A 12334-nucleotide genomic window follows, 5' to 3' on the forward strand; every position below is an offset into this window, starting at 1 on the left:
AACACCCTTGTCAGATAGGCAGGGTGTTATTCCCAACTTGGAGATGCAGAAACAGAGAGGTTGTGATTTGCCCGAGGCCACAGTCGTGGTAAAAGTGGAGACCTTCTGATGATACGTGTGTTGCTCTTTCTGCTTCCCCTAACTGCCCCAGGCTCCAGGAGTTCACTCTCTGCTTATAGGGCAGAGATACCCCGACTTACCCATCCATCTATGGACAAATAAGGTTTGAGCCCTTGCCAACTGCCAGGCACTCGGGTTGGCCCTGGGGATATAATGTCAAGTGAAAAGGCTCTCTCCTGCCTTCATGGAGTTCAGAGTGAGGTCCAACATTAGTCAAGAACACTCCACAAGTGCCGAAGTGCAGGTGGGACACACGCTACGGAAGAGAAGTGTGTAGCGGGCAGTAGGGTCTGATCTAGTCGGGGAAGGCCTCCCTGAGGTGGTGACGCTGGAGGCGAGGTCTGCTAAGCAAACCAGGGAGAAAGAAGTGTTCCCAACAGAGCCGTCATGCCAGGGCTTGGTGGTGGAGGAGGCATGGAAGCTGGAAGGGAGAGGATAAGGAGGGCATATTGTGTGGATGTGGCTGGAGAGGAGGCATGACCAGTGGTGCTTTGCCTTATTAAAGGGCTCTACCTTCATCCCAAGAGTCATGGGGAGCCATGATGGATGGCAGGCTAGTCAACAGCCTGGTGCTGGGTGGGGGAGGGGATGGCCAGTGAACAGCACAGATGGTGAGTAGATTGGGACAAGACATGAGAATTGGACCCCACGCAACCATGTCTTCAGAGTCCTACCTCCTTTTCCATTATCATGCTAGATCATTTCAAATATCATATATAATATTTGTAACAAATTCTTTCCATCAAATGCGTGAAACCATATTTTCATCAAATATACGATGCAATGTTATTTTACATACCAAAAATAAGGAAGAAAAAAGCCAAGTGCAATAGGAGACCGCCTCCCCTTCCGCACAAAGCTGGGACACGCTCCCTGAGAGGGCAAACAAGAAATAAAGCTATGGTGCAAAAAGGGAAAGCAAAGAAACGTGTGGTTCATCCTTAATGCTAGATGGAGGGTGAAAAATCCTCCCCTGAGAAGAGGAGCCCCAGGGGGGTGGTACTCACGCAGGTGTGCTTTCTGTATTTGCACAATCAGTGTGATCCGAACGAACCTCAAGCGGAGAATCTACTGTCACACAGTCTGGGGTTGGGTGGCCCCAAATGTCTGGCAGAAGCATGTGGTCATCTGGAACACCTGCTTTCACTTCAGACCGACAGTAATGGTGTGATGCCATTGGTTAGAAGTCCTGATTTCAGGGATCTAAAAACGTGCATTTGGAATCAGTGGAAGACAGCAACGCCCTGTTTCCTGTGCCTTGCCTGGGAGACTGGGTGCAAGTGACCTGTCTACAGTCCAAGAACTTACTTGCCCCGTCGTGAGATGTGGGGTAGTCATTTGCTGTAAGACACTGCAACTATTGAAGGTCCCTGTGGCCATGTCAATAGACCTTGACCTCATACAACCAGGTTTCCTAAGGGAAGGAAGCCCCCAGTTGAGCAACTCAGGTTAGACTTTCTTGTGAAGGTCAAAATAAAATGCACTAAAAGAGTAACACGTTGAGGATGATTTGAATTAAGGAGACTGAGAACAGGGAGGAAGAAGCAGTTAGTTCAGAACTGTGGCATCGGCCACTCACTGTTTGTGCTGGGAGGTACTGAGAGGTGAACCACCAGATACCCTCGTTTTATAGCATTTGATATATTTGACTCCTGGCCAGAGTCACCCAGCTGGTCATCCCCAGAGCTGGGGCCAGAACCATAGGTGGTTTTTCTCACAGTTGTGGAATCATCCTCTCTGTGTTCATGTCTGGTCATTGGTAACTATTTATTATTTAGATGTTTTATAAGCAGACCCTTTTTTGTACCTAAGAGCTTCTGAACACAAATCAAAATGAACTGGGAAATGCCCCCCAAGTCTTTCAGGGAAATTAGAGGAGACTGTGACCTTCCTCTGTCCCTTGGCCAGTCCAGTTCCTATCACCCTTTGGCCTCAGAACTTGATGCCAAGGGGAGAGCCCAAGGAGGCCTGGGGAATGCCCAGCCGGATTCCCTGCCACATGCCCATAGCTGGCGTTCTAACAGTGGAGTCAAGGGCAGGGCGGGGCTGACAGTGGCCGGATGGGGTGTCAGAAGGGGAATGTTTTTTTGGTACCTAAAGGGAGGAAGGCCTGGGGGGCACTGCTAGGCCATATCACCCATAAAGGAGGGGTTGTCATTCTTCAGGTATTGAGAGGTTGGCTTCTGCGCTCTGTGCAAATGCCACCCTGGGCTTTTAGGGAAGGGAGGCCGAGTGTGTGACATCTCCCTGATTGCGGACTCCCAAGGAAGCTGGAGAGTCAGCACCGGGGGAAGACAGTAGCCTGTCCCCACTCTGAGGCACATGCACGTGGCTCATGATAGCTCAGCTTTGCGTTAGGAAAGGTGGAGATAGCATGGTAACCAGTGATCCTGCAGCGGTGGGAGGCTGGCAGCGAAGGGACGGGGCAGAGTGACAATGACAGGAGAAGCCCGGCTCCCCAGCAAGCCCTCTCCCCTCACCGCCCACCCTCCCCTACAGGTGATTATGAAGACAGTGGCCCCCCACCTCGCTCTGACACGCACCGCAATGAGCCCGTGTGGGAGGTGGCTGTGTGCCCAGCCACCAACCCCACCGTCAGCCTCTGGAAATGTCTGTGGCGCTGAATGGCCTTTTCTTCTTTGTCTGTGAAACTCTTGGCCTGTGGAGAAGATTCTTTGCTCTGTAGAGGAGACCCAGCAGTGGGCATATTTGGGGAGCAGAAGGGACCAGTTCATTTGGACAAACACTGATTGTGCTCTGGCTCGGGAGGGAGGTGACAGATAAGGACAAGACAACCCCTGAATAAAAGGCTCAGTGTCTGGGACAGATGGGAACCACCCCCCCCAAACTGGGAGATGGGAAAGGCCATGCTGGGTGATAAAATAGAGGTACCCAATATTCTAGAAAACGGGAGAGATGAATTTGGACTGAGAAAGGGTCAGAGGGGCGGAGGGGGCAGAAACGTTCTCAGGGAGGGTTCCCCCCTCCAACATCCCCTTCCCAAGCTGTAGCCTGAGGAGAAGGTGCCACGTAGAATTTGGAGAGGTGGCCTCGAGCCCAGGTTAGTGTGAGGAGCCTGGACCTGTTAAACGGAAATAGAAGAGGAGATTTACAGAGATTTAACAGAGGGGGTGTTTTTGTTTTGAACTTTTTGTTACGGGAAATTTTCACAAGTATCCGTAATGGTATATGATTTCCATCTGCCTCTTACCAGCTGCAACAGTGAGCAAGTCAAGGTCCATGATCTCCCATGCACCTGCACCACTGCTGTTTCTGGAATATTTTAAAGCAAACTTTAGACTTATTTCACTCACAAATTCTTCAGCGTGAATTTCTAAGCACTTTCTTTTTAATCCTGCTACTGTACCATTATCACATCTGACAAAACCAAGAATCATTCCTTACTATCATGTGGATACATATTCCAGACTCCCACGTCCCCACTTTTCTCCAGGATGCCCTGTTGTGGGTGGTTTGTTCAAATCAGGATCTAAACACAGTCCACGTGTGGCATTTAGTTGTGACGTCTCTCAGGTCTCCTGTCTTCCGTAACAGTACAGGAGGGAGAGCTTTGGAAGCTTTTCCTGGGCAGAAAATTGATCAGAAAACTGAAGGTCCTGGAAAGAGGATCAAAAGTGCTGAGACTTAACTCAGAAAAGTGAGCCCAGGTCAGGCAAGGAAAGGGGGCATTCCCTCTCCTTTCCACTGGCTTCTTCTGTGTAAGGACAACCTTCAGAGACACAGTCTCTCCACGGCTCTCCCCACCTGTGTATAAGCAAGCACTCAGGCCCTCATAAGCCTCATGTGCTCCTTTCCTGGGAAGACTGGGAGGCCAGGCCAGCAGGGCCCAGGCTCTAGCCAGCAGAAGGGAGAGTTGGAGACGCCATGCATAGAGTGACTGGATTAAGGGAGATTGGTGGGGCTGGAGACACACAGACCTAGGCTGGAGAGGGAAATGGGTGCTCAGGTGTCCCTGACTTTCTAAGGAGGATGGGGCCGGAGAAATGGCACAGATGGTGGTTTGAAAAGTTGCAATGTTTGCAGTTTCTAGAGGAGGCCTGGTATTGAGAGAAAATCTGGAGTGCCTCTTCTGCAGAGAGTTCCTATTTTGTGCCCAGGGGGAGAGCTGCTGTTCCATCTCTCCGCTCTGTGGGCGTCGGTGCTGACCCAGCACACCCTGCTGGACTCTTCCAAGGCCATTTGCATCTCCATAAACAAAACCTAACTTCGGCCACAGCGTTCTGTCTTCTTGCCTCCTTTCCCGACATTTTTCCGAGACACTGAACATGCTCCTAGGAGCCTGGTCAGAATTGCCCGTACTCTGGCCAAAGGACCTCAGGCTGGAAGGTGGGTACTGTCTGTTCTCAGAGAGGGGATGAGGAGAAGGCAGAACACAGTCCCATCCCCCTGACACCCCAAATTTAATCAAAAGGTTTGGTGCCACATTCCTCCTGGAAACAGATTTCACTGCAGAATTTCTGTCTCTGACTTTCAAGGATTAGATGGTAGTGTCAGCATGTGGTGAGCCTCTTAGCAACCAAGGAGACCCATTGATTAGGAAAGGCCAGCCTGGCAGATTTATGCCTGGGTGGCCCCCTTCTCAGAGTTCATGCTGTTTTGTGTAGCACATAGACAGGGCCCTAGAAGCAATTGCATCACCTCCCATTACCGGTCCCAGGGAATTGCCCCCCCCCCTCATATTTTAGTTGGGTCCCTCTGCTCCATGGCCGGTACTGCTGAACCATTTGGAAGGTAGGATTCTTATTAGCAGGATTCCCCTAACTGCATGTTGAATTTCCAGCCATGGGGTTTGGGCATCTCTCTTCTGGCAAGAGTGCCAATCAGTAAGTGGATAAAAAGAGGTCCCTTCCCTCCCAGAGTCTGCTGATCCCACCTCATCAAAATCTCCAAGCAAAAAGTACAAGTGTCCCCTGCAGGGCTTAGGCTCAAAAGTGAATGCAGACATTAGTGAAGTTGGAGGTAGACATGTTCTGTGGGTTGGGGAGGCAGGAAATCTGAAAAGGAGATACTGTTGCTGGGAGGTGCAGGAGAGGAAGAGTAACAAAAAACAAGTACAGAATAACATGTTATGAAGAAGTACGGTGCAGACACAATGTGCTGTATGGGGCAGTTGGGGTGCTATTTTATATAGAGTAGAGTAGTTAAGGAAGGCTTCCTGAGGAAGTGACATTTGAGCGAAGACTGAACAAAGTGACAAAGTGAATATATGAAGGAGCAAGGGCAAAGACCCTGAGATTTTGGGTTCCTGGGCCAGCAAGCAGACTGTAGGAGCCACAGCAACAGAAAGGAGAGAGGGAGGAGAAAATCAGGTTGGAGAAGGACCCAGATGGTACAGGCCTTGGGGGGTCTTGGTGAGCTTGTTGGGTTCCATCAAGAGTGCTGGGAAGCTGCTGGAAAGCTTTCATACCAGGAAAAGTCAGTCTCTGCCCCCTTTTGTGTCTCCCCTTGGGTGAGACCTAGACCCAGGGCTGGGCTTGCAGGTGCGACAGAGGAGGTGAGAGGCGGTTAAGGACAGAGCTGGGAGAGGTTAGCAGGATGGTCCCCTCAGTGACCTCATCCTCTTCTCATCTCTTCCCTGTCTTCCTCCTTCCCCTTCCTTCACTCCCCCCCCACTCTTTGGCCCAAAGAATGTTTTAGTTTGGGAGAGTGAACAGCCCCTGGCTTTCTCATCCCTCCTCCAATGTCAAGGGTGTGTGCACTTTCCTCCCTGCTCCCTGACCCCCACAGAGCTCTGGGGACTCCCAGACAGAGCCCTGGGGAGCCATGGTGTCATGGCTGCTAATCCAGGTGCCCAGGCCTGTCACTGGCAGGAGTGAGCAGGTCCCGGGTCCAAGGATTTCATTCCAATGTGTCTCTTCAGTAACTCAGGGAAACTAACACTACAACTGTTAAGCACCCACTGGTGTATGCTCTGGGTGGGGAGGAGGTGGGACAGAGGACATTGACAAACCATGAAGAAAATTCTTTGTGGGCCCTCAGGTTGTTTTTCACTAGTGAGTCGGCCCCACTGCAGAGCTGGCTGAAGTTGGTGATATTGGAGGTTGGAAATACTGAGGAGCTCCCCTGTGCTTCAGTCATGGTGGGGAGGGAGACATTGTTTTTCGGAAACCGTCTTGGAGGAGGTCACGTTTCAACTGGGCTTTGAAACACACCGGGGAGGCGGGGTGGGGGGACCTTCCCAGAGTGCAGGGGTTGGGTGGACATGGAAAGTGCGCCTCCTGTCGGAAGATTTTAGGTCCCCAGCAGTGTGGGCAGCCCTATGCGGCGGCTTCCCTGGTGCCGAGCGCCATGATGAAAAATCAACAAGAACGGGGGAGTGCTCCAAGCGTGGATGGGAGACAAGACCAGCGCTCGGGAATCCATGAGCCGCGTCACTCAGCATTCACTGAGGAGCCAAACGACACATTGCTGTGAGGAGGCTGTCAGAGCGAGAGAAGAATCCCGCTGGAAGCCACCATATGGATCATCCCTGACAGCTCATTTTCTTGAGGTCACAGAGTTCTCTGAGAATGGATGAATTCTATCAGCTCTGCTCGGAAGAAATGTGTATCTGTACACACCCATTCAATTAAATTTTTTATTGAGATTTAATTCACAGACCATAAAATTCCGCATTTAAAAGAATACAGTTCAGTCTTTAGTATCTTCACAAGGTTGTGCAACAGTCACCACCATCTAACTCCAGGACATCTCGTCAACCCGAAAGAAACCTCATACCCTCTCAGAGTCATCTCCCAGCGGCCCCTCTCTCCAGCCCTGGCCACTACCAATCTAATTTCTGTCTCTATCAATTTGCCCATTCTGGGCATTTTGTGTAAATAGAATCATACAATATGTGGCCTTTTGTGTCTGGCTTCTTTCACTCAACATAATGTTTCCCAGGTTCATCCACATTGTAGCAACTGTCAGTACAGTGGACCCTTGACAACCCAGGTTTGAACGGCGGGGGTCCACTTATACATGGATTAGTTTTTATAAGTACAGTATAGCACTGTAACTTTATTTTCTCATCCTTACAATTTTGTCAACACTTTATTTTCTCTAGCTTGCTTTATTGTAAGAATACAGTACATAAAACACATACAAAATATGTGTTGGTCGACTGTTTATGTTTAAGGCTTCTGGTCAACAGTAGGGTATGGGTTAAGTTTTGGGGGGGTCAAAAGTGATATTTGGATTTTTGACTGTGTAGGAGTTCAGTGCCAACTATATTATGAATAATATTTCTGAATTATAGTCCATTGTATGGAATTTTGTTTATTCACTCGTCAGGTGATGCACATTTCAGTTGTGTCTACTTTTTGGCTATTTATGAATAATGCTGCTCTGAACATTCATGTACAAGTTTACACACTAAAATTTGCAAACCACTTCAGGAGCTTCATAGAACCTCTAAAACCTATCTCTTGATCTAGGAAAACTTTGTTTTACAGAAAGGGAGGAATTCAAGAGGGAATGGGCTCATCAAATTGATTACATTAAATATGTCCAGTTTTTTATATGTCAACTATACCTTAATAAAGCTATTATCCCCATAATACAGATGAGAAAACTGAGGCTTAGTGAAGCCAGGCCAGCCTTGTTGGAGAAGTCAGGATTTAAGCTGAGCTTTGACCACCAGGCTGTGAAAGGCAACTACATATCCCATTTCCACTCCACCTTCACCGAAGCCCCTATTTCCTTCAATTTACTTTTGAACAGCTCCTAATGTTCTATTTGCCACCTGTTCTGCTAAGCCCAGTACCAGCCCAGCGCACAGTGGGCATCCTACACTGCTGGCCAATGACCCTTCCCCAAAGTGAGCGGTGATTGAAGGCCCTGCCTCCCATTCTTCCCCTCTGGGGGAACAAGTCTCCAGCCCAGCCAGAGTGTGTGTCTGGCTGTAGTAACAATAGCCAGGGGCACCAGGGGTATCTCCCGAGCAGCGGAGACCTCTGTACCCGTTGGTCTCAGTGCGATGTCCCTCTGCATGCCCTGCCCTTTGAGGAGGTGTCAGAGTCAGGCTAAGTGGGGACAGCATGTGGGTGGGGGTCTAAAAGGGGCGTGGCTGCCGACCCAAGCCCAGTGTCAACCACCAAGCTCTGCTTTGTCTCCCAGCCGGTGGACAACCAGCAAGCCCTGGTCCGCAGGGAGTCTGTGGTCAACCTGGAGAATTTCAAGAAGCAGTATGTCCGCAGGCGATGGAAGGTGTGTCGGGGTTTAGGGGTGGGGAGCAGGGGCCCCGGCGGCTCTCGGTGCGCGGTCTCACCTGGCAGTCCCTCTTCTCTCTCCCTCAGCTCTCCTTCAGCATTGTCTCCTTGTGTAACCACCTCACCCGCTCCCTGAAGAAGAAGGTGCACCTGAGGCCAGAGGAGGACCTGGTAGGTGAATGCAGTGTTCTCCTCTTGGGCAGGACTCTGGGGTGGCCCGGAGCTCGGGGGTAGAAGGGAGCGGGCGGGCTCTATTTCCCACCGGCTCTGCGCGTCCTGTCCTCCGCACTGCGTGGTTGGCAGAGGCTTCATGTTCAGGGGGACGGCTGGGGTGGTGCGGGGAGGGGGGCCCTCCAATGGGGCAGCGTGGGCTTCTGGACTCGAATCCTTTCCTGGTGGGCCTTCAGAGGGACCGCTGCTGCCGTTTCACTGCCCCAGTCTTTCCCCGAGGACTCGTAGCCTGCGGGGGACCTTGGGGGCCCTGAATAACAGGACCACCACAGTCGATCCAAAACGTATTCCTGACAATCCAGAGATCTGTTGTAGAACGGGAGCTTAATATTTGTTTTTCAGTTTTTCCATTTCTGTTTGGCTTTAGATTGCCATCTTTAACAACAACAACAACGCTACTTAGATGATATTTGACCAGCTTGTTACTGTGTATGTACATTTAACATGAGGAACTTACACTGGTCAGGAGTGTGGTCTCTGGAACCACACTTTCAGAATGCATATCGGCCACTTATTAGCTGTGTGACCTTGAGGAAATTACTTAACCTCTCTGTGCCAAAAAATGCTATCCTGTGTAAAATGGGGTTAACAAGAGTTCCTACCTTGTAGAGTAGTCATGAGGATTAAAGGATGACATAGTCTTCGACCCCGGCATTAGAAGTGCTCCGTGTGTATTACCAGTTGCTACTGTGTAAAAGCTCCCCGTAGACTTTAAAGTGCTGTGCCAGGGGCTTCCGAATGCAGTTAGTATTTCGGCTGGTGGAGGTGCCCGGGACAGATGCTCCCCGCTACTCAGCGAATGTGGGGAGGCCCCAGAAGTGTCTGGGATGGCACAGGAACGGCAGCTGCCTGAGACGCTTGGGGCCGTCAGCCCCCCGCAGCCTCAGACACGTGGCGCTCGGGCTGCATCCCAGGACCTGGCACAGCTCCCCTCTCCGCGCCACATCCTGGGCTCCGCTTTCTTCAGCCGAAGCTCTTGTTGATTCTTGCTCTTGATTTGAGGATTTATGGCACCAAAGGCCCTAAGCAACTGTGTGGCTTTGGCAAAGCCCTGTCCCTCCTCCCACTGCTCTCCTCATCTGCTATTCAAGGGGCCTGGACTTTCCCTCTGAAAATCCCTGTTAATGACAGGCAGACGTCCCCCCAGCTTACTTTTTCATTGTTTGGCTCTGACTCATGCTGAAAAGCTGCTATTCAGCAGAGCTTGAGTTATCTTTATTGTTATAGCCAGGCTTGGTCCAGGGTGTCTTTGGCTTAAGTTAATCTTGGCCTTGGATTTCCAACTGGCTTAGGCCAGGGTAAGGAGAGAGAGAAGGCTCTGGGAAGGCACATGGCGTGTGAGTTGCTCTGATATGATGGGGGCCACGGGGAGACAGGACCAGAGAATAATTGGAAAGAATATAAATTTCTTTCTTAAATTTTGTCCTCGTGCAAGCATTTTAAAATAGTCCCCTTTTTACTTGAAGACTCAGCACCATCAGCTCAATGGCTTATTTTACAAGTGGAAAAGGAAGGCTTGGGTCCCAGACATTTATTATACAACTTTCCCAAAGGGAATTTCCTTTAAATAATAATAATAATAATAATAATAAATCCTTTTGTTCAGGAAGCCTTAAAATTGAACATCCAACAACAGATTTTTTATGATACACTGAAATCTTTCTGAATTAGTACTTTATTTATTTATTTATTTATTTATTTATTTATTATTTNAAGGCAGACGCTTAACCGCTGTGCCACCCAGGCGCCCCTGAATTAGTACCTCTTTTAATAAATTTCAATACTTTGATTAGACTGGGGTCGCCTGGGTGGCTCAGGTCCCACGTTGGGCTCCTTGCTTAGCGGGGAGCCCACTTCTCCTTCTACCTGCCACTCCCCCTGCTTGTGCTCTCTGTCTCTGACACATGAATAAATAAATCTTAAAAAAAAAAAAATAAGACTGACATGGCCTGAATAAAAAGGCACTGTGACCTCCAGGATGGCAGCCTTGACTCTGGGTTAGCCATGGAATGCGCTTTACTCTTTTCCTCTTTCATAAAGTTGGAGCACAAAAGCCAAAGGTGCAGCCTAAGCCAGTCAGAGCAGAGGGCGTGTGGAGCAGTGGCCATCAGAGGCGGGGGAGGTCCCCGTGGCTCACCTGCCTCCCATTCTCTCCAGGCTGAGTTCAGGAGACCCGTCAACCCACAGAACACTTATCCAAGTGGTCTTGGCTACGTGGCAGCTCCAAAGAACACCAGATGTCATCATCATTACTGTTATGATTTGGCTTCTCCTGGTGCCTGCTTTCTCCTAGATGCGCTGCCTGCTCTCCTTCCTCCTGGGAAGGAGCCCTTGAGGCAGTTGGTCTGGCCCCATTTCAGGTCCCTTCCCACCCCCACCCAGTCCACCCCTGACTCTGGACAGACCAACAGCCTTCGCCTCAATACCCACCTCCCTGGCTTGCAGGCCCCTGGCCCGGGCGTGTCAGCCAGGCTGCCCAGCACAACCCCATCCCTGGCCTCTCATGACCGTCTTGCCCTGGGCCTCTTTTTCTCCCCAGAGGAATTGCGAGAGTGACGCAGAGGAGGACATTGTCAAGAGGAAGGCTCTCCACCCCCGTAGGAGGAGCAGTACCTCCTAGCTGGGCCGGCTCTCTCTGCGCAGACTCCGGGTCCCCACTTGTCACCAGCACCCAGACAGCCTGCATCTCCGACACGTCGCGAGACAGATGGGCCTTCAGGATCAGAAGAATTTACAGAGGAGCGTGGAGCCCCTGGGAGCTGTGGCCGTCTCCTATGGAGGAGGCCCCGACATCCCCTAAGCTCTTACTCTCCATAAAACGGGCTTTCACCTGTCTGCCAGCCTCAGAACGTGGGGTGAGGTGTGGACCTGAGAAAATCATGTAAATGAACATCGTCATCACGAGGGAAGGTCGCCTCGGGCAGGTTTCCTCACGGGATGAGGGAGTTCAGAACTAGCTTGGTCAAAAATCACACCAGAAGGACAGAGGCCTCCCCCGTGGGAACAAGATAAGTGAGAAAAGTGAACCTGAGGGTGTGAGGGACCAATCCTGTGACCTCCCAGAACCCACATGGGGTCGGCGTGTTGGGCTCACCAACATAATAGACCTTCTAAAGCAGCTCACTGTATCGTAATCTTTTTTCACTTTTATTAAACTTCTGATTTACCTGTTGCTTGGCTTCTTCTAGGGCTATCCCCATCTGGTTTTCTTTAGCTCAGATGCCTGACTCTGGGGGAGCAGCCAGGCTGGGGTGCTGAGTGGACGGTGCCTCAGAAGGTCACAGTGAACCATCCCCTCTGGACTATAGGACGCCTACCTTCTACATCCTTCCCTAAAGGTTTTCTGCCCCCCCCCCCATCAGCGCAGACACCGACTGTAATCCCTGTGCCCCCACCACCACTACTACCATCGCTCCTGCTGGTACGGGCTCAGTTGTGAATCCTAGCCCCTGGTACCACAGAGTATGACTATATTTGAAGACAGGGTCTTTAAAGAGGTAATTAAGTTAAAATGAGGTCACTGGAGAGGGCGCGATCCAACGTGCTGGTGTCCTTATGAGAAGAGGAGATAGCACATCAAAGAAAGACCGTGTGAAGACACAGAGAGAAGACAGCCATCTACAAGGTAAGGAGAGAGGCCTCAGAAGAGACCAACCCTGCCAATACCTCGGTCTCAGACGAATGGCCTCAAGAGCTGTGAGAAAATAAATTCATGTTGTTTAAGCCACCTGTCTGTGCTACTTTGCTAGGGTCACCCTGGAAAACGAATACAC

General features: G+C 50.5%; 1 protein-coding gene across 5 annotated transcripts in view; it reads left to right on the forward strand.

Annotated features, from left to right (window-relative positions):
• Positions 1-11733, forward strand: part of DAPK2 (death associated protein kinase 2) — a 115515-nt gene extending 103782 nt beyond the window's left edge. For all 5 annotated transcript variants that reach the window (XM_040643131.1, XM_040643132.1, XM_008708620.2 and 2 more), the window contains 3 exons: positions 8239-8328; positions 8418-8501; positions 11101-11733. In XM_040643131.1, coding sequence (XP_040499065.1) covers positions 8239-8328; positions 8418-8501; positions 11101-11181 — 255 coding nt within the window. In that variant the 3' untranslated portion in view covers positions 11182-11733. The remainder of the gene's footprint in view (positions 1-8238; positions 8329-8417; positions 8502-11100) is intronic.
• The last annotated feature ends 601 nt before the right edge of the window (positions 11734-12334 follow it).

Source organism: Ursus maritimus, unplaced genomic scaffold (genome assembly GCF_017311325.1).
Source record: "Ursus maritimus isolate PB19 unplaced genomic scaffold, ASM1731132v1 scaffold_27, whole genome shotgun sequence".
Lineage (NCBI taxonomy): Eukaryota > Metazoa > Chordata > Mammalia > Carnivora > Ursidae > Ursus > Ursus maritimus.